The 22,112-nt window shown below is 45.7% G+C and overlaps 1 protein-coding gene across 6 annotated transcripts in view; it reads left to right on the top strand.

Annotated features, from left to right (window-relative positions):
- The window catches only part of COBL (cordon-bleu WH2 repeat protein), a 612,569-nt gene that overhangs the window by 224,917 nt on the left and 365,540 nt on the right, over nucleotides 1-22,112 (top strand). For all 6 annotated transcript variants that reach the window (XM_056520341.1, XM_056520342.1, XM_056520339.1 and 3 more), the window contains one exon: nucleotides 21,047-21,275. In XM_056520341.1, coding sequence (XP_056376316.1) covers nucleotides 21,047-21,275 — 229 coding nt within the window. The remainder of the gene's footprint in view (nucleotides 1-21,046; nucleotides 21,276-22,112) is intronic.

Raw genomic sequence — 22,112 nt, 5'->3', positions numbered from 1 at the left:
TTTTATGCCGGCAGCTGGGCAGAATTTTTACTAAAAAGTTGAACACCACAAAATCCCTTTAATTAACCCCTTAAGGACCAGGCGTTTTTCGTTTTTTGCACTTTCGTTTTTTCCTCCTTACCTTTAAAAAATCATAACTCTTTCAATTTTGCACCTAAAAATCTGTATTATGGCGTATTTTTTGTGCCACCAATTCTATTTTGTAATGACATCAGTCACTGTATCCAAAAATCTACGGCAAAACGCTATTAGCGGCGGGTCCCGGCTTCTTTATGACGCCGCGTCCGCCGTGATCTGATGCGGGGTTACCGTGTAACCCCGCGTTATATCACGGGAGCAGGACTAGGGGCGTAAGTTTTCGCCCTTGGTCCATAACAGGTTAAAGAACTGTTAGTTCACTCTTCTGTAGCTCACATTGCTACTAAAAATTATAATTTCTCGGTCACTCTTCATTGGGGGACACCTGTACTGATGGGTATATGCTCTTGCCACTAGGAGGCGCTGACACTATGAAAAAAAAGTCTCCTCCCTGGCAGGATATACCCACCCACTGGAAGTGAGGTAATCAGTTTTAGCTAGTGTAAGCAGGAGGCAAGACAAAGGTCTGGGAGCTCCCCAGACCTGGTCTTTTTTTAATTATTTTCTAGTAAGGGCTGTTTAGTTAGGTTCTTATCTCCCTTTTGTTTCCCTTTTTCAGGTGGGGGTTCAGAAGCATGTCACTACCTGTTCCCCCATATGTGACAAAGGGGCACATAACATTAGAGTATGGGCCCTCAACCCCTTATCGCCAACGGCCAGCGCCTGGAGGTTGTACACTGGGTCCGGGTCTCCCACTGCCCCTGCTCGCCCCGCTATCTTAGCCTGGTATGATGCAGCGTGGCCTAATGCTGGCTGAAGCCATCAAGGGGTGAGTATGTGGCAACTGAGGTAAGTATGCCCCCCATTACCCTGTTTATGGCGACTAGGGTGGGGTCCGGGCAGTGAGGGGTTAACACTGGTATTTTATTCATGCAGCTTCTGCTGCACCCCCACGAGTTTCTATTTTCTGGTGGTCCCCTTTTTGCTGGGAGCCGCTAGCACTTCTCTTGCTGTGGCTCTGCGCTTTTTTCCAGTGCCAGAGCCACCTGCATGCTGCCTGCTCTCCTCTAGCTCCTAGCATATGCTGGGAGCCACCACCGCCTCACCTCTCGCCCAGGTCTGTGCTCCTGATGTGCTCAGCCGGCAAGAGTCCTGGGGGCACTGTTTACATGTAGCTCCGCCCCTCTTCTTCTCCTGAGCCAGCCCGCAACCAGGGAGGTCAGGATGCGCCTCCTCTCCAGGTTCTGCAAGGGTCCTTCCCTTTACCTTGGTGCTTCTCCCAGCACCGCTCATTCCCCACTGGGGGGGGGGGGGGACGTCGGCATTATTTTGATGACAGAGTGGCTCTGTTAGCTGCTACCGTAGCAGAAGCCCGGCGGGAGCTCCCCCAGCCAGACCGCTCTTGTCCCCTGGCTCAGGGCCATGCAGCAACTTAGCAGGTGCTTCTATAGCACGCTGTTGCATCCCGCCACCTTTACAGGGACTGCCCACATATGCTCTTTTCCTGCTGTGGGCATCCTAGCCCTTCATGCAGAGGGGTTCCTGTGGGCAGAAGTTACGCTGTGACGACCTGCTCTCCACGCTTCTTCCCTGCCTTAGTTAGTTCACTTAAAGAAAACATTTTTTTTTTAAAGTTCCTCTCCACTGCTGTCACTCAGGCACCCTCCTGTGGTCATTCTTTGAATTGTGCCCTCAATTCACAAGGGTCCCTCTTGTGATATCCATTAACTATTACAGGCCTGTAATGTCTGTCATACAATATGATTACCTCCTTCACAGGCTGCCGCATCCGCGGTTTGTGCTCTGGATACCCACATCCAGTGCAAGGTTTCTGCAGGAAATGTCCTTGCGTGGGCAGGGACTGGACCTGATATCAATATGCCGGACAGTAGTCTCGCTTGTCACGCGTGGTTTGCCTCTGCCGCCTGTCATTCATCACACAGCTGATATATCTGCGGATGGAGTTCCGGTACCCCGCTACTAGTGCGAGGTGTCCGATAGAGTGCCCTGTTGTATACTAGTGTTGCTCGCTAATATTCGCAATGCGAATTTTATTTGCGAATATTTTTTTCACAGTACACATCACAGTGATCATCCCTCTCTGCTTCCAGCTTGTGTGGTGTAAAGAAGGCTCTAGTACTACTGTGTGAGACTGGTGTGCGAATTTTTGCATATGCGAAAATTTGCATATGCTAATATTCGCATATGCGAATTTTGTATATGCAAATTTTCGTATAATGTAATTTTCGCATATGCGAAAATAAAACGAGAATATTACGAATATGTGAATATTCGCGAATATATGACGAATATTCGTCCATATATTCGCGAATTCGAATATGGCCTATGCCGCTCAACACTATTGTATAATATGTACCCATACCAGTAGGCAAGACAGTGGTCTGCGTGGTTTCCTCTGCCACTTGTAACTCATCACATAGCTGATGTATCTGTGGCTGGAGTTCCAGTACCTCACTGATGTGCGAGGTGTACAAAGGAGTGACCCAGCATGCCCTATGGACCCTATACTGGGTGATGGGGATACCATTCACGGCTTCTCAGCTTCCACCGTTCTCAGGGCAGCAGGGATACTATCCATGGCTCCTAGGCCTTCCCTCCCACATGCGACAGAGGGGTAACAGTGATCGCCTATCTGGCTGTCGCCCCCTTTATGCCAGCGCCTGGAAGTGTTCTTGTTCAGCCAGACTGTTGTCTGCACGGCTTCCGCCGCCATCTGTCTGACTTCGTTTGCTGAGTCTCCGGCACCACCAGGTCGCCCATTAGCTCGGCCGCTCTCCACTGTCTGTGGAAGGATTTGAAGGAGTGATCCTGTGCATTCAAGAATCCTTTACCATTCAGCCAGACGGTTGTCTGCATGATTTGCTGCTACGTCAGGCTCAACTACATGCATTTTTAACTCCGAGAACTGACGTTCAGGTAACCCACTGCCGAGGTGTAGTTCCGAGTGAGTCACCCCATGTTGCTCCATGGGCCTTATACAATGCACCGCATACTGGTCCCTGGTTTACTGGTACTGGTTTACCAGGTCCCTTTCTACCTGCCAATCACTCTCAGAGCTGAGGGCTGGTGGCCGCTTTCAATGTGTGGCTCTGAATGGGGGACCCGGTGTGGCCATGGTCCCTATGCCATATAGCAAGACTGTGTCTACATGGTTTCTAATCCACCAGATCACCTCCCCCTTTTCTGCTGCTCCCACAGCCTGGTGACTTTCTTTCCATGTGAAGTTCCACACAGTGTGTCTCTGTGGGTTCATTGCTCCTGTTATACCAATCAGACTGTGTCTGCTTGTTTCCTGTCCCACATACCTCCTTCATCTCTGGCATCTGTGGCAGCAGTTCTGGTGTGTGGCATCATTAGGAGATGGGATGTGGACATTTCCTACAGGTCCCATGGCCTTTCACAGCAACAGCAGCACTCTCTGTTCCCCTTTGTAAGAGTTCCACATTGGCTGCAAGAGGCATGGTTGGGACACACCGTTGTGTGCAGAGCTTGTCTTTCATGCTGACGGACTTGGATGTCTGCTGTTTCTTTCCTAATTGCAGTCTTGGTACCCCACTACTATCGTGAGGTCTCCATGTCCGCGTCCCTCTGCACGTGTAGTGCCCACCTTCCTTCTGTCGGTGGGATGGGCCTCTGGTCTTCCTGTAGTTTGGTGTCCACAGATCTGCGACGGTTGAACACCTCTGTTCTGGCATGGGGCCCAGTGGGGCATCATCAATTCAGCACTCCCCCTATGCCTCCAGGTATGTTCCTGGATTCCTGTGCAGGGTGGCTCAGGCGCCTGCTCTGTTGCCTTACACACAACCAGACTGGCTCCGTCGGGCCCAAGGTTTTCACCCCGTTGGGGTATTCCTCTCAACGCTGTTGGTTGCTGGCCAGCGTCTTTGATTCCGATCTCTCTAGGGACACAACTTGGCTCTTCAATATGTTCTCTCAGAGTTCCTGGGGGTTATGTCTGCCCAGTACTTTTTCCCGTTGTCGTAGGGTGGCAGTCCCCTGCTTCTACAGTGCCTGGCACACTTGACAATTTCCCTTCCATGGAGGTATGGGAATCAGGGGGTTTGGCATGGTCAGTGCCTGAGTTTCATCCCGACTACCCCTGCTTTCCCCTCCAGCGATTATTTCGCTGGGCGCTTTCTACTGCCGAGATGGAGCCATCTCTCTCTTCCCTCTATATAGGTAGGGTATCTGGCTGGGCCCTTGTATTACGCTGAAAGCATTCAGAGGTGCTTTGCACTGTCGGCCTGTGTGCTTACTGCCCACTATTGCAGCCCTGCTCTCTTCCTGTTTCTTGGTTATCTACTGCTGTTCATGCAGCCGTGGCACTCTCCTCTGTAGGGGGATTATTCAATCATGTATGGCTCGGCGACAGCCGGTCTAGCCACCATCTGTTGTTTGGGTCCTGCCATTGCTCTCCTCCCCCCTCAGCACACTCTCCTTGGAAGGGTGTGTTCCTTCTTCCCTTGACGGTGTCAGTTGCACTACACTGACACCACGGTCTTCTGGAGTAACTTTCCTGTGCTCAGAACCTGGGGGTCCCAGCCGGGTTCCCTTTTGTTTCCACCTCCATTCCCGCCCTGGTTGTTGCTTCAGTTTGCTCTGGTCCGCTGGACTGCTGAGGCCCAGGACTAGTTGGTCTCCTGGTCTTTGACACTATCCTGGGACGCTGTGGCGTGCCTTCTTTTCTAGGTCGGCCCTCCTGAGTCATGGCCATAGTGATGGTTGAGGTCTCGGCATGTGTAGCGATCCTGCCCAGACTTCTCTGCATTCCCATTTGTGGGGCGGTCTCTCTGTGTGCACTTCTTGTCTCAACACGGAAGTTTGTCACCCAGAGCATTTTGTGGATGTTGGGTTTCCTTACCCTTCAGGTGTAAGTCTTCCAGGAGACTCAGGAACCTCCTTTTTCACATGTCGGCCCCTCCGGTGTTCCAGCATGCTCCTTTTCAGGGTCTTCCGCTCCTTTTTTGGTCATTTATTTTTCCTTGAACGTCTTTCAGGTGACCCAGAAACCTCCAGTTTCCGGGCCTATCGTTCCAGTGTCCCAGGATGCCCCTTCTCTGGACGTTCCGCTCCTTTTTTTGTCCGTTTTTACCTTTCGTCTCCTTCATCGGGGTCCATGTTCTCTCAAGATGGAGGGCGTTCCGGTCGTCCAGATTACACCAGTCGAGCTATTACACTTCCTGCGGGGCTCGTGGCGACCCCTGGATGGGGGTTTTGAGTCTGCAGATGTACAGTTCATTGATCTTCTGTACCAAGCCGCTCTTGAGCTTGTTTCTGTCTTTCTTTTTTTCAGTGGTTTTCTGGTCTCCACCTTCTGTGCTCGCCTTCTGTCCAGGTGTCCACTGCTCTGAATGGGGCTCTCTTGTTGTGCCCTTTTCCATTTTTGTTTTCCAGCTGGGCTGGCCCTCTGTCTGGTTCTGTATTCCTTGAAGTTGTTTTCCTACTTCCTTCAAGGATGGCCCATCTGGCTTCCTAGCCAACCTTTTTCTTGTCTCTCTATGTGACGTAGGTGTAGAGTCTCTGCAAAGTGCGGTCCCTTCCTTTGGTGTCCGAGTCCATCTCCATGCGGACGAGTGGGTTCAGTCTTGGGACTGATCCCCTTGCGCAAGTGGTTGTTCTTCCCCCCCTATGGGACTGCTTTGCTACGTCCCATCAGTATAGGTGTCCCCCAATGAAGAACGACCCAGAAAAGGAGATTTTTTTTACTCGCCATAAAATCTCTTTCTCGTAGCCTTCATTGGGGACACTGCACCCACCTATTTCTTAATTTTTGTCCGAATATTCCTTTCCGGTTATTGTTTTTTTTTTCCGGGAATTTTTTCTAGAGTCCTTCAGACATATTTCTTTGTTGGCTTCTCCTACTGCTTTGTGACAAAACTGATTACCTCACTTCCAATATATCCTGCCAGGGAGGAGCCGACTTTTTTTCCTAGTGTCAGCGCCTCCTAGGGGCAAGAGCATATACCCATCAGTATAGGTGTCCCCCAATGAAGGCTACGAGAGATTTTATGGTGAGTACAAATAATCCCCTTTTTTACAATAAACTTAGATTTCTACTAAACCTTAAAAATTCTTAACTTTTATTAGAGAGGTTTGTAGGGTTTAACCCCTTAAGGACTGAGCCCTTTTTCACCTTAAGGACATTTTTTGCAATTCTGACCACTGTCACTTTAAACATTAATAACTCTGGAATGCTTTTAGTTATCATTCTGATTCTGAGATTGTTTTTTCGTGACATATTCTACTTTCACATAGTGGTAAAATTTTGTGGTAACTTGCATCCTTTCTTGGTAAAAAATCCCAAAATTTTATGAAAAATTAGAAAATTTAGCATTTTTCTAACTTTGAAGCTCTCTGCTTGTAAGGAAAATGGATATTCCAAATAATAATTTTTTTTATTCACATATACAATATGTCTACTTTATGTTTGCATCATAAAATTGACATGTTTTTACTTTTGGAAGACACCAGAGGGCTTCAAAGTTCAGCAGCAATTTTCCAATTTTTCATAAAATTTTGAAACTCGCTTTTTTCATAAAATTTTGAAACTCGCTTTTTTTCAGGGACCAGTTCAGGTTTGAAGTGGATTTGAAGGGTCTTCATATTAGAAATACCCCACAAGTTAACCCATTATAAAAACTGCACCCCCAAAGTATTCAAAATGACATTCAGTCAGCGTTTTAACCCTTAATGTGTTTCACAGGAATAGCAGGAAAGTGAAGAAGATTCACAATCTTCATTTTTTACACTCGCATGTTCTTGTAGACCCAATTTTAGAATTTTTGCAAGGGGTAAAAAGGAGAAAATTTTTACTTGTATTTGAAACCCAATTTTTCTCGAGTAAGCACATACCTCATATGTCTATGTAAAGTGTTCGTCGGGCGCAGTAGAGGGCTCAGAAGGGAAGGAGCGACAAATGGTTTTTGGGGGGCATGTCACCTTTAGGAAGCCCCTATGGTGCCAGAACAGCAAAAAAAAACACATGGCATACCATTTTGGAAACTAGACCCCTCGGAGAACATAACAAGGGGTAAAGTGAACCTTAATACCCCACAGGTGATTCACGACTTTTGCATATGTAAAAAAAAAAAAATTGTCCCTAAAATGCTTGGTTTCCCAAAAGTTTTACATTTTTAAAAAAGGGTAATTGCAGAAAATACCCCCCAAAATTTGAAGCCCAATTTCTCCCGATTCAGAAAACACCCCATATGGGGGTGAAAAGTGCTCTGCTGGCGCACTACAGGTCTCAGAATAGAAGGAGTCACATTTGGCTTTTTGAAAGCAAATTTTTCTCTGGGGGCATGCCGCATTTAGGAAGCCGCTATGGTGCCAGAACAGCAAAAAAAAAAAAAAAACACATGGCATACTATTTTGCAAACTAGACCCCTCGGGGAACGTAACAAGGGGTAAAAAGAACCTTTATACCCCACAGGGGTTTCATGACTTTTGCATATGTAAAAAAATATATATTTTTTCCTAAAATGCTTGTTTTCCCAAAAAAATTACATTTTTAAAAAGGGTAATAGCAGAAAATACCCCCCAAAATTTGAAGCCCAATTTCTCCTGATTCAGAAAACACCCCATATGGGGGTGAAAAGTGCTCTGCTGGCGCACTACAGGTCTCAGAAGAGAAGGAGTCACATTTGGCTTTTTGAAAGCAAATTTTTCTCTGGGGGCATGCTGCATTTAGGAAGTCCCTATGGTGCCAGAACAGCAAAAAAAAAAACACATGGCATACTATTTTGGAAACTAGACCCCCTCGGGGAACTTAACAAGGGGTTAAGTGAACCTTAATACCCCACAAGTGTTTTTGCATATGTAAAAAAAAAATTTTTTTTTAACCTAAAATGCTTCTTTTCCCCAAAATTTTACATTTTTAAAAAGGGTAAAAGCAGAAAATACCCCCCAAAATTTGTAACACAATTTCTCCCGAGTACGGCGATACCCCATATGTGACCCTAAACTGTTGCCTCGAAATACGACAGGGCTCCAAAGTGAGAGCGCCATGCCCATTTGAGGCCTAAATTAGGGATTGCATAGGGGTGGACATAGGGGTATTCTACGCCAGTGATTCCCAAACAGGGTGCCTCCAGCTGTTGTAGAACTCCCAGCATGCCTGGACAGTCAGTGGCTGTCTGGTAATAGTGGGAGTAGTTGTTTTGCAACAGCTGGAGGCTCCGTTTTGGAAACCGTGGCGTACCAGACGTTTTTCATTTTTATTGGGGAGGGGAGGGGTGCTGTGTAGGGGTATGTGTATATGTAGAGTTTTTTACTTTTTATTTTATTGTATGTTAGTGTAGTGTAGTGTTTTTAGGGTACAGTCACACGGGCGGGGTTCACAGTAGTTTCTCGCTGGCAGTTTGAGCTGCGGCAGAAAATTTGCCGCAGCTCAAACTTGCAGCCGGATACATACTGTAAACCTCCGCCCATGTGAGTGTACCCTGTACATTCACATTGGGGGGGGGGGGGGGGGGGGCATCAAGCTGTTGCAAAACTACAACTCTCAGCATTACGGTCTATCAGTGCATGCTGGGAGTTGTAGTTTTGCAACAGCTGGAGGCACACTGGTTTTGAAACACCGAGTTTGGTAACAAACTCAGTGTTTTGCAACCAGTGTGCCTTCAGCTGTTGCAAAAGCTACAACCCCCAGCATGTACGGACAGCGGAAGGGCATGCTGGGTCTTGTAGTTATGCAACAGCTGGAGGCATACTACCTTGGCTGGGGATGCTGGGGATTGTAGTTATGCAACAGCTGGAGACACACTGGTTTGCTACTTAACTCAGTGTGCCTTCAGCTGTTGCAAAACTACAACTCTCAGCAGTCACCGACAGCCAACAGGCATGCTGGGAGTTGTAGTTATGCAACCATCAGATGCACCACTACAACTCCCAGCATGCACTTTAGCTGTTTGTGCAAGCTGGGAGTTGTAGTTATACAACAGCTGAAGGTACACTTTTCCATAGAAAAAATGTGCCTCCAGCTGTTGCAAAACTATAAGTCCCAACATGCCCATAAGGGAATGCTGGGAGTTGTGGTGGTCTGCCTCCTGCTGTTGCATAACTACAGCTCCCAGCATGCCCTTTTTGCATGCTGGGAGCTGTTGCTAAGCAACAGCAGGAGGTTGTCACTCACCTCCTACTGCTGCTCCGGGCACAGGTCAGTCCCGCCGCCGCCTCTCCTTGGGCCCCGATCCCAACATTGACGCCGGGGATCGGGGTCCCCAGCTCCCGGGGTCTTCTTCCCGCACCCGCTCACGTCCTCCGGAAGAGGGGCGGAGCGGGTTGCGGGAGTGACACCCGCAGCAGGCGCCCTGATTGGTCGGCCGGGAAACCGGCCGACGAATCAGGGCGATCGTGAGGTGGCACCAGTGCCACCTCACCCCTGCTGGCTATGGCTGTTTGGGGCCACCAGAGACGGCCACGAACAGCCTGTAATTCTGGGTCACCGGGTCACTGGAGACCCGATTGACCCGGAATCTGCCGCAGATCGCTGGACTGAATTGTCCAGCGATCTGCGGCCATCGCCGAAATGCGGGGTCATCATGACCCCCCTGGGCGATATGCCGCGATGGCTGCTGAACGATTTCAGCAGGCATCGGGCACCGGCTCCCCTCCGGCTAGCGGCGGGGGGCCGGGATTTGACAGGACGTACTCAAACGTCCTGAGTCCTTAAGGACTCGGAAAAGGGGCCGTTTGAATACGTCCTGCGTCCTTAAGGGGTTAAGCTTAAAGTAGTACACTTTAAGCAAATTTACCATTCTGACATGTATTAACTGGTTAACGACCATGGACTTCTATACTCGTCCAATGGCTGTTAACCGGGTATGACACGGGCTCCCGACTCGAGCACGCGTGATACCGGTCGGCCCCCAGCTGATTCCTGTAGCTGGGGGCCGGCGTTAATAGCCGACATGTGGCGATTGCCGCGGCCGGCTATTAACCCTTTAGATCGCCGCTGTCAAAGCTGACAGTGACGTCTAAAGGTGCCTGTATCCCATCCCTGGTGGCCCAGTGGGGTGGATCTCCCCCCCCGCAGCATGATCGCGAAGGGCTTACCTCTCCTTCAATGCTGGCTCCAGAGCTCCGAATGATACAGCCTGGCAGGGCCAGGCTTTATCAATCGAGCGCGGAGCACACAGATGAATGTGGTTTTATAGAACCACATTGATCTGTAGGAGGAATCAAATTATTCCTCCTAAATGTCCCCTAAGGAGACTAAAAGTGTAAGACAAAAAGTGTAAAAAAAAGTTTAAAAACACACTCATTAACCCCTTCCTTATTAAAAGTTTAAATCACCCCCCCTTTTCCCAAATTCCATATAAAAAATATATAAACATAATAAAAATAAACATATGTGGTATCGCCGTGTGCCTAAATCTCGGAACTATAAAAATATATAATAAATTAAACTGCACAGTCAATGACGTACGCGCAACAAAATTCCAAAGTCCAAAATAGCGTATTTTTGGTCACTTTTTATACCATAAAAAAAGTAATAAAAAGCGATCAAAAGTCAGATCAAAACAAAAATGGTAGCGATTAAAACTTTTGATCACGGCGCAAAAAATGAGCCCTCATACCACCCCATACGCAGAATAGTCATGTAGTCTTGATTTTTTCCAAAAGTATGACAATATCAAACCTATATAAGTAGGGTATCATTTTAATCGTATGGACCTACAGAATAAAGATAAAGCGTCATTTTTACCGAAAAATGTACTGCATAGAAACAGAAGCCCCCAAAAGTTACAAAATTGTGTTTTTTCTTCAATTTTGTCGCACAATGATTTTTTTTCGCTTCAACGTAGATTTTTCAGTAAAATTACTGATGTCATTACAAAGTAGAATTGGTGGCGCAAAAAATAAGCCCTCATATGGATTTTTAGGTGCAAAATTTAAAGGGTTATGATTTTTAAAAGGTAAGGAGGAAAAAACTAAAGTGCAAAAACAGAAAAACGCTTGGTCCTTAAGGGGTTAATAAACAAATGTCTACTTATCTTCCGCTGCTTCCTTAGTGCCTCCATTGTTCTGCTGCAGTCCCCAGTGTTCTCCTTTTCTGGGTTCCCTGTGCATGTTGCGGCTCAGCTGTTGCTTTCTGCTGCAATGTCACGCCTCGGCCTATGAATGGCCGACAATGTGACGTATTAAGCTCCGACACCACAATAAAGACCAGGGTCAGGCTTAATACGTAAGACTGCCACCCAGCAATGACTGGCTGAGCCATAACATTGCTGGCATTGGGAATGCGGTGAAAGGTAAGTACCGTATATACTCGAGTATAAGCCGACCCGAGTATAAGCCGAGACCCCTAATTTCAACCCAAAATCCCAGGAAAAGTTATTGACTCGAGTATAAGCCTAGGGTGGGAAATACCTCATCCCCCCCTGTCATCATCCAGACCCGTCATTAACATCCTCATCATCCCCTTGTCATCATCCCACACATCCCCCCTTCATCATCCCCTTGTCATCATCCCACACATCCCCTTATCATCCCACACATCCCCCCTTCATCATCCCCTTGTCATCATCCCACACATCCCCTTATCATCCCACACATCCCCCCTTCATCATCCCCTTGTCATCATCCCACACATCCCCCCTTCATCATCCCCTTGTCATCATCCCACACATCCCCTTATCCCACACATCCCCCCTTCATCATCCCCTTGTCATCATCCCACACATCCCCTTATCCCACACATCCCCCCTTCATCATCCCCTTGTCATCATCCCACACATCCCCCCTTCATCATCCCCTTGTCATCATCCCACACATCCCCTTATCATCCCACACATCCCCCCTTCATCATCCCCTTGTAATCATCCCACACCCCCCCCCTTCATCATCCCCACCCCCCTTCATCATCCCCCCCCCCCCCCCTTCATCATCCTCTTCTCATCATTCGCCCTCAGTGGTCTTCAACCTGCGGACCTCCAGAGGTTTCAAAACTACAACTCCCAGCAAGCCCGGGCAGCCATCGGCTGTCCGGGCTTGCTGGGAGTTGTAGTTTTGAAACCTCCGGAGGTCCGCAGGTTGAAGACCACTGCGGCCTTCAACATGCGGACCTCCAGAGGTTTCAAAACTACAACTCCCAGCAAGCCCGGGCAGCCATCGGCTGTCCGGGCTTGCTGGGAGTTGTAGTTTTGAAACCTCCGGAGGTCCGCAGGTTGAAGACCACTGCGGCCTTCAACATGCGGACCTCCAGAGGTTTCAAAACTACAACTCCCAGAAAGCCCGGGCAGCCATCGGCTGTCCGGGCTTGCTGGGAGTTGTAGTTTTGAAACCTCCGGAGGTCCGCAGGTTGAAGACCACTGTGGCCTTCAACATCATCCAGCCCCCTCTCACCCCCTTTAGTTCTGAGTACTCACCTCCGCTCGGCGCTGGTCCGGTCCTGCAGGGCTGTCCGGTAAGGAGGTGGTCCGGTGAGGAGGTGGTCCGGGCTGCTATCTTCACCGGGGGCGCCTCTTCTCCGCGCTTCCGGCCCGGAATAGAGCCGTTGCCTTGACAACGACGTATCTGCGTCGTTGTCAAGGCAACGTGACTATTCTGAGGCCGGGCCCGAAGCGCTTAGAAGAGGCCTCCCCGGTGAAGATAGCAGCCCGGACCACCTCCTCACCGGACCACCTCCTTACCGGACAGCCCTGCAGGACCGGACCAGAGCCGAGCGGAGGTGAGTACTCAGAACTAAAGGGGGTGAGAGGGGGCTGGATGATGTTGAAGGCCGCAGTGGTCTTCAACCTGCGGACCTCCGGAGGTTTCAAAACTACAACTCCCAGCAAGCCCGGACAGCCGATGGCTGCCCGGGCTTGCTGGGAGTTGGAGTTTTGAAACCTCTGGAGGTCCGCAGGTTGAAGACCACTGCGGGTGGGGGAGTTCACTCGAGTATAAGCCGAGGGGGGTGTTTTCAGCACGAAAAATCGTGCTGAAAAACTCGGCCTATACTCGAGTATATACGGTAGTTGTTTTTTTTTATTTTTTTTATACCTGACAGAATGGTAACTTTACTTAACAAACCAATCCATTGATTAATACTGAATCATTTAACATACAGTCTGATCTTTGGGCAGCATACTATAGAGCACAATGGTCTGAGTAGATTTACATATAATTTACTGGGAAATGATTCAATATAGTTTGTACATTTTTTTTTTTTTTTGCATTCTTGATCATTCTAAGCTTAGCAGTGTGTAAGCATGCATATAAAGGAAGGATGTCAATCACTATTAAGACTTGTCATTGGAATTCTAAGTCCAGAATGAGCATACATTTTTATAAATTGATCGTGACCATATACACTGCTCAAAAAAATAAATGGAACACTAATATAATACATCCTAGATCTGAATGAATTAACTAATCGTATTAAATACTTTCGTCTTTGCATAGTTGAATGTGCTGACAACAAAATCACACAAAAATGATCAATGGAAATTAAATTTATCAACCCTTGGAGGTCTGGATATGAAGTCACACTCAAAATCAAAGTGGAAAACCACACTACAGGCTGATCCAACTTTGATGTAATGTCCTTAAAACAAGTCAAAATGAGGCTCAGTAGTGTATGTGGCCTCCAGGTGCCCGTATGACCTCCCTACAATGCCTGTGCATGCTCCTGATGAGGTGGCAGATGGTCTCCTGAGGGATGTCCTCTCAGACCTGGACTATAGCATCCGCCAACTCCTGGACAGTCTGTGGTGCAACGTGGCAGTGGATGGAGCAAGACATGATGTCCCAGATATGCTCAATCGGATTCAGGTCTGGGGAATGGCCGGGCCAGTCCATAGCATCAATGCCTTCCTCTTGCAGGAACTGCTGACACACTCCAGCCACATGAGGTCTAGCATTGTCTTGCATTAGGAGGAACCCAGGGCCAACCACACCAGCATATGATCTCACAAGGGGTCTGAGGATCTCATCTCGGTACCTAATGGCACTCAGGCTAGCATTGTCTTGCATTAGGAGGAACCCAGGGCCAACCACACCAGCATATGGTCTCACAAGGGGTCTGAGGATCTCATCTCGGTACCTAATGGCACTCAGGCTACCTCTGGCAAGCACATGGAGGGCTGTGCGGTCCCCCAAAGAAATGCCACCCCACACCATTACTGAACCACCGCCCAACCGGTCATGCTGGAGGATGTTGCAGGCAGCAGAATATTCTCCACGGCATCTCGAGACTCTGTCACGTCTGTCACATGTGCTCAGTGTGAACCTGCTTTCATCTGTGAAGAGCACAGGGCGCCTGTGGCGAATTTGCCAATTTTGGTGTTCTCTGGCAAATGCCAAACATCCTGCACGGTGTTTGGCTGTAAGCACAACCTGTGGACATTGGGCTCTCACATCACCCTCATGGAGTCTGTTTCTGACCGTTTGAGTGGACACATGCACATTTGTGGCCTGCTGGAGGTAATTTTGCAGTGCTCTGGCAGTGCTCCTCCTTGCACAAAGGCAGAGGTAGTGGTCCTGCTGCTGGGTTGTTGCCATCCTACGGCCTACTGATTTACTAGACTGTCTCCTGGTAGTGCCTCCATGCTCTGGACACTAGGCTGACAGACACAGCAAACCTTCTTGCCACAGCTCGCATTGATGGGCCATCCTGGATGAGCTGCACTACCTGAGCCACTTGTGTGGGTTGTAGACTCTGTCTCATGCTACCACTAGAGTGAAAGCACTGCCAGCATTCAAAAGTGACCAAACATCAGCCAGGAACTGAGAAATTTTTTGAGCAGTGTAGATGGCAATGTCTGGGGAGCCGATTCCGCCAGAACATTGAGCAGGTTTAATGTCCTGGTAACATTTTTTGATCAGAATTTTCTGTTGGAAACTCTGTAGGTTCACGGAAACCCTTTCACTTGCATGTTAAGCTTTATGCAGCGGAATTTCCGACCGAAATTTCTGAGAAGAATTCCAGTGGGAAATTCTATAGTGTGAACCCGGACTTAGGCTCCTTTAAAATATAGTATTTTAATCAGTATTTCATATCACTAATTTAACCCCACCCCAGGACGAAAGGCGTACAGGTACGCCCTTGCATCCTGGTACTTATGGACCATGGGTGTACCTGTACGTCCCCGTTTTCCAGTCACCGGAACGAGATACCTGATGAAATCGTGATCGGAATGGGATATCTGATGAAATCGTTTAGCAGGCATCCCGTGGCAAAGCCTATGGTGGTCCTGAGACACCCCCATGTGTCTGTGTGGAGAAGACCCCCTTGTGTCATCCGTAGCCATCTGGGCACTGTGCTTGCCATCCGGCACTTTTTAGTACAGATTAGGTAAGGTAGGAGAAAAAGGAGGTAAAAAAAAAAATTTGGCAGCTAGCCCCAAGGTAGGCGTCCGAGGATCGATACCACCTTTATCCCTGAGACCCTGGCCCTACTTTTTTGGGTGGGGCAGACATTTTTATTTTACCGTTAATTAGTGCACATACACACAATCCCCCGAAGAAAAAAGAAAACTGCCTGCCGGTATTTTCGGTGGAGGAGGGATATGCTGTGATGCTCTCCGACACTGAATCTGCAAGTGAGGACGAGGAAGACCTCATTGTCCTGTTGTCTTCCTCGTTCTCCTCATTACCTAGTGATGATGAGCCCTTCGCCCAGCGAGGCCACAAGTCACTCAGTGCCCCATGTTAGTACGAGCGACGCTGGTGCCTGTACTAGTTGTCCAACCCCACACAAGTTTACCTGTGACCCTACCGGTAATCTTGTCTGGAATGGCCCAGATAACTATCAGCCCATGATTCCTGAGTTTGTTGGCAATGCACTGAAATGGACTTTTTCAGGTTTTTCTTTTTTTTTATTATGACTTTGTCAATCTGTTCTCACAACAGTTTGTCTCCCAGCACCCGGAATCCCTTTTGGCTTGACCCAATGGATGGACCCTTGTCAGTGCAGCGGAGATAAGGACATTTTGGGGCCTCGTGCTGCACGTGGACCTAGTCAAAAAAAACCAGTTTCAAGCAATACTGGAGTGGGGATGTCCACTACCAGACCCCACTCTAAAGTTTGGCCATGACACAGGGATGTTTTGAGGCCATACAGAAATGCCGGTCATCGATCACTTGGGGGCCGAATTTTTGGAGGCCTACGTACCCCAAAGGGAGGTCTCTATTGATGAGACTCATCTTCCGCCAATATATCCCTACTAAGCGGGCGAGTTATGGCGTAAAACTCTATAAACTCTATGAGAGTACCTCAGGGTACATTTACAAGTTTAGAATTTACGAGGAACGGGATTCCCGTATTAAACCCCCAGAATGTCCCCCATCCTTGGAGTTAGCAGGTAACTTGTGTGGGATCTTTTGCACCCACTGCTGGATAAAGGTTAACACCTTTACGTGGATAACTTTTATACCAGTATCCCACTTTTCAAATCCCTTGCCACTAGATCCACAGTCGCTTGTGGGACTGTGCAAAAGAATCAAAGAGGTTTGTACTGTCCCAGTACACTGGCAACACAATGACATTCCTTCAGTTTCAAGAAGAAGTCTTCAAGGCCCTGATCTTTGGAGACCGGGAAAGAACAGGCCAGAGTACCGCTCGAATCATAGGCACCTGGATGGTCCCAGGCCAAGACTTTCTAGGTGAGATCCCCCACTCTAAAAAAGAGAGGACGGTCCCAGAAAAATGCAGAGTGTGTCGCAGGAGAGGGATAATGAAGGACACCACCACAGTGGGATACATCCCCGATCATCCAGGCCTCTGCATTACAGATTGCTTCAGGGAGTACCACACTTTCATGGAGTACTACATTTATAATCCAAAGACCCTATTTTAATTTCCCATAATTTTATCCCAATGCACCTGTCCACAGTACATTGTCTTCCAAATGTTAAACCTCAAAAAACAAACAAACAAAAAAAACCTTCACATAATAACCCTGATAAGACCTCTTGCAGTATTAAAAAAAAAAGGAGTCAGGGGTCACTGAGTGACTTATGTCAGGAGTTTTCAAGTTGCCTCAAATGTGCAGTGCTCTCTCCCCACCTGAGCAGTGTGCTCATTTGCAGGCAACTGGTTAGGGACGACCACAAACAAAACATTCCCAGAATGATGAATCAGAGCATAATAGAGCACATTTTTTCCATTGGCAATGCTCTGTGTCATTATTTTGGGTACATAATTGGCAAATCAGTAGGAAAATTGCAATGTTCATTTTTCCCAAACTACACTTCATCCATTTCTGGAAAATACATTTAGGGAACACCCATCTGTTCCAAATGTCCACTTCACCCCATACACCTTTCCTAGGGGAGTGTACTTTCTGTAATGTTGTCACATGTAGGTGTTCCATTTTTTTATACTCCTCTGAATGTATGTAACTGTCAGCTACTGATATGTCTTAGGCCTCAAATGCGAACATAGCTCTATGACTCTTGAGCCCTGTTGTGCGCCCACACAGCACGTTACCCCATATGTGGATGTATTTCCATTCTCAGGAGAAAAAGCCCTCCAAAATTTGTAACCCAATTTCTTCTATTACCCCTTGTGAAAATGAAAACTTTGGTGTAACACCAGCATTTTAGTGTAAAAAAATTCTAATTATTCATTTTACAACCCACTGTCCCAAACACCTCAAAGGTGTGAATACTCACTGTACCCCTTGTTACGTTCCTTTAGGGGTGTAGTTTCAAAATTGAGGTGACTTGCCAGTTTTTTTTTTATTTAATTTTTGTCAGAACCTCTGCTTTTGCAGTGCAAATCACCACCTTAGGCCTCAAATGTGCTTGGTTCTCTCTCAATCCTGAGCCCTGTTGTGCACATGCAGAGCATACCACATATGTGGTATTTCCTTACTTGGGAGAAATTGGTCTTCAAAATTTTTTTTTTCTGGGGGGGGGGGGGGTATTTTCTTCTTGTGAAAAATTTGGAGTAACACCAGCATTTGAGTGAAAAAAATAAAAGTTTTAATTTTTATGGCCCATTGTTCCAAACACCTGTGAGGTGTAAATACTGACTGTACCCCTTGTTCCCTTCATCGAGGGGTGTAGTTTCCATAATAATAGCATATGTTGGGGATTCTGCAGTTCTGGCACCATGGTTGCATTGTAAACGCACATGACCCCGACTTCAATTACAGCCAAATTCTCTCTCCAAAAGCCCAATGGTGCTCCTTCTCTTCTGAGCCATTTTGTGCGTCTGCAGAGCACTTTATGTCCACATATGGGATATTTCAAATTATAAATTCCAATTATACAAATTTTGGGGGGCTTTTTCTCCTATTACCCCTTGTGAAAATGAAAAATTTGGGGTAACACCAGCATTTTAGTGAAAAAAATACAATACAATATTTCATTTCCATGTCCCACTTTAACCAAAGTTCATCAAGGACCTGTGGGGTGTTAAGGCTCACTGTACCCCTTGTTCCATTCCTTGAGGGGTGTTTTTTTTTTTTTTTTTTTTTTTTTTTGCTGTTCTGGCACCATGGGGGCTTCCTAAATGTGACATGCCCCGCAAAAACCATTTCAGCAAAATTTGCTCTCCAAAAGCCTATTGTCTCTCCTTTCCACTAGTGCACCCACAGAGCACAATGGAAAAAAATTGAGCTACAAGAACATGTTAGTGCAAAAAATTTAGATTTTGAGTTTTCTCTTCTATTCCTGTGAAACACCTAAAAGGTTAACCAACTTTCTGAATTTTGAAATTTTAACAAAAAATTGGAAACTTTGAAGCCCTCTAATGTCTTCAAAAAGTAAAAACATGTCTATTTTATGATGCCAACATAAAGTAGGCATATTGTATATGTGAATCAATATATAATTTATTTGGCATGTCAATTTTCCTTACCAGCAGAGAGTTTCAAAGTAAAAAAAATGCTAAATGTTCAAATTTTTCAAAATTTTTGGTATTTTTCAAAAAAGAAATTATGCAAGTATCGACAAAAATTTACCACTAACATAAAGTAGCGTATGAAACAACAGTCTCAGAATCAGAATGATAGGTAAAAGCATCCCAGAGTTATTATTGCATAATGTGACACAGGGACGATTTGCAAAAAACGCCCTGGTCCTTTAGGTCAGAATGGGCTTTGTCCTTAAGGGGTTAAGCAAAATAAGCAGGAATGGAACAAACACAGAAAATCCATATTAGTTTTGTGGAAAATCCGCAAGCAGGTTATGTTGCTACCCATTGACTTACTGCAAGCGGAAAATCCAAAGCATATTTGCTACAGACCCATGTCTGTAGCAAATATGCTGTGGATTTTCCGCTTGTAGAATTCCGCAGTGGAAAATCTTCAAGCAGAATTTCTGTTTTCTGCAGCGGATTATATACGTGTGAATGTACTCTTAGATTTGTACCTCTTCTGTGTTTTGGTCCTGCTGCTGGTTTTGGTGTTCAAATACTAATGTAAAATTCTGACCTAAATACTGCCATGTGGCTTTAGGCCTTTTCACACATGTGTAATATGGACCAAAGCTGAAGCTTTGTTTTCTAACCCCGGTAGGGAACAACAATGATTCCATTTGACAGCAAGCAGAAAAACAAAATAAACAAAGTTGCAGGACCTATCATTATACATTTATGTACAATAGTTACATTTTTGCTAGAGTCGTTTGATATTGACTTATATGATTTGCTTTTGGAACACTGAGAATTGGGCATTACCACTTGCAAACATGAAGCTTTATAGTGCTCATTTACTCCAACTTATTATTTTTGTGAACCTGTATCTTGAAGTATATTGTGCTATTTCATCTTCCCAAATCCCTAAATTGTGTAATGGACATGGCATCAATGACATTTTCTGTTCTAGAGATGAGTGATCTTTGATGAAAGGCATAAATAATGTGTTAGTACTATTTTCCAGTACAGAAGATAGTATCACACAAAATAAATTAGCAATAATTGACCATGCACCTTCAATTCTTTTCATTTTGTTAGCAATATCTATTTTCCAACTTTTATTTTTGTTGTCTGTGTTTTTTTAAACAAACAAAATGGCTTTTTTTACAAGAAGTTTGGGTGGTGTTTGTTATTTTATGATATTTTATACAAGTAATTTTTTTTTATATGAGCATAGGCTGTGTACAAGAATAGACAGACAGACAGACACACACTAAGCTGTGCAGAGTGTAGATGTTAAACTAAGCAAAATTATTAATAAACACCCAGAATTTTTTTTTTGGACCATAATGAGTACAAAACACTAATAAAACTTGCTTTTAAAAGGTGTCCATAACTATTAATATGTAATGCTTAATTATATATCAAGCATTGCTTTCTAGTTTTTTAGTTTAAAAATAAAAAATAAACCATACTCACCTGCCCAATCCTGCCAGAGATTCTATTTCAGTGGAACAGCAACTGTGGTGGATTGGGGAAGGTTTATTCTTTATTTTTAATACATTGTGTCTATATATACATATATATATATATATATATATATATATATATATATATATAATGTATAAACTGTTTAAAGTAACAACTACTTACCTGTAATATACAACATTTAGATGCTATTGGGATTGTTTTCTAACCAGGCATTCTGGTTAGAAAACAATGGTCTAAATAGTTGTAGACATAAAATTCAAGAATGCTTCAAGAGTTGCCTTCCGTATTATGCTGTGCCATTTGTATTCAGAATCAGTCAACCATTTATCTTGTCAGGCCTCACTTCCATGCAGGTGAATTGTCTTTCTAAACCCTTTGTCAGTGTGTCAAGTATAGCATATGTAAAAAAAACATTCAGGTGTGATTGTACTTTTCAGCTGTTTGCTGAGCACATTGCCTTGGCATGCTGAGTAAGTCAGCTCCTTTTACAAGTCACCTGGTCCACCCCCTTTTCAAAGGTAAATGCTAATGAGTCACTGGATCTGTGTGAGATGGATCAGATGAACTAAGAAGCCAATTTTTCGTTCCATTACACTGCACGGTAGCTAAGAACTGGCAAACAAGACAAATTCCAATGGTTTGGCCTGTCATTTTTGTCTTCCTCAGAAAACTGTTCGGCTTGTTGTCAATTTCCTTGGTACGCAGAAAGCTGTTGTGAGAGTCAATCCTGCTGTGCCCTTGCGGAACATCCTTCCAGCTGTGTGCGAGAAATGCGAACTTAACCATGAGAATGTGACTCTATTAAGAGATGCAATCAGCAGAGAAGAGCTAGACATGTCCCGATCACTGAATGAGCTAGGTATTAAAGAGCTCTATGCCTGGAGCAGCAAACAAGGTAACATTTCAGTCTGTGATTCTTCTGTTTGTTATAAATTTGTTCAATTCACTCAGTCATTTATGTACGTTCTATCATTGTATCATATATCATTGTGACATATTTTCAATATTAATAATATCACCTTTGTGGAGCAGTTTTAAACTATACACTTTATAATTGGAGGAGAACTTCATATTACCGAGTTTAATTTTTCCACTGGTGTCATGCATTACACATACCATATGTATGTTATGTATGGCTCAAAATTACCACTTACATTTTCTACTCTTGGCCCTTGATGGTGACAGGATCAAAATATAGGCACACATGTTTATATATTATTATGGGCCTTATTGTGCTCTTACGTGCTGCTTTAGTGTAACCTTTTATTCTTTCACAATTCCTTATATGTAGTCATTGTACAGCACTCAGTTGTCTTCAGCACTCCCATAGAAAATGGAGGGGGTATGTTGACCCCACTCCGAGGCACCCTTCTGGAGATCTTGGGGGTTCGAGTAGTCAGACATCACGTCAACAGACACTTATTCCCTATCTTGTGGATACAAAAAAGAATAACAGAAAAATATTGGAGAGCATGCATGACCACAGTATCTGTCTCCTTTACTATCTCCCTTAAATGAGTAGGGCAGTGAATAATAATTTATCCCCTATCCAAAGGATAGGGGATAAGTCATAGATTGCAGGGGGTCTGGCCGCTGACACCCCCTGCGATCTCCGGCTGCCAGCTGGAAGTAGCTGTTCTGACCCGCGCAGGAAGCCGCTCCATGTGGGGGTCGGCTTACCCCCTTCCAGCAGACTGCTGGGGCCCCATTCAGGATATCATGGGGGTCCCAG

The sequence above is a fragment of the Hyla sarda genome, chromosome 5, assembly GCF_029499605.1.
Source record: "Hyla sarda isolate aHylSar1 chromosome 5, aHylSar1.hap1, whole genome shotgun sequence".
Classification (NCBI taxonomy): Eukaryota; Metazoa; Chordata; class Amphibia; order Anura; family Hylidae; genus Hyla; species Hyla sarda.
This window is presented reverse-complemented; position numbering and strand designations above follow the sequence as displayed.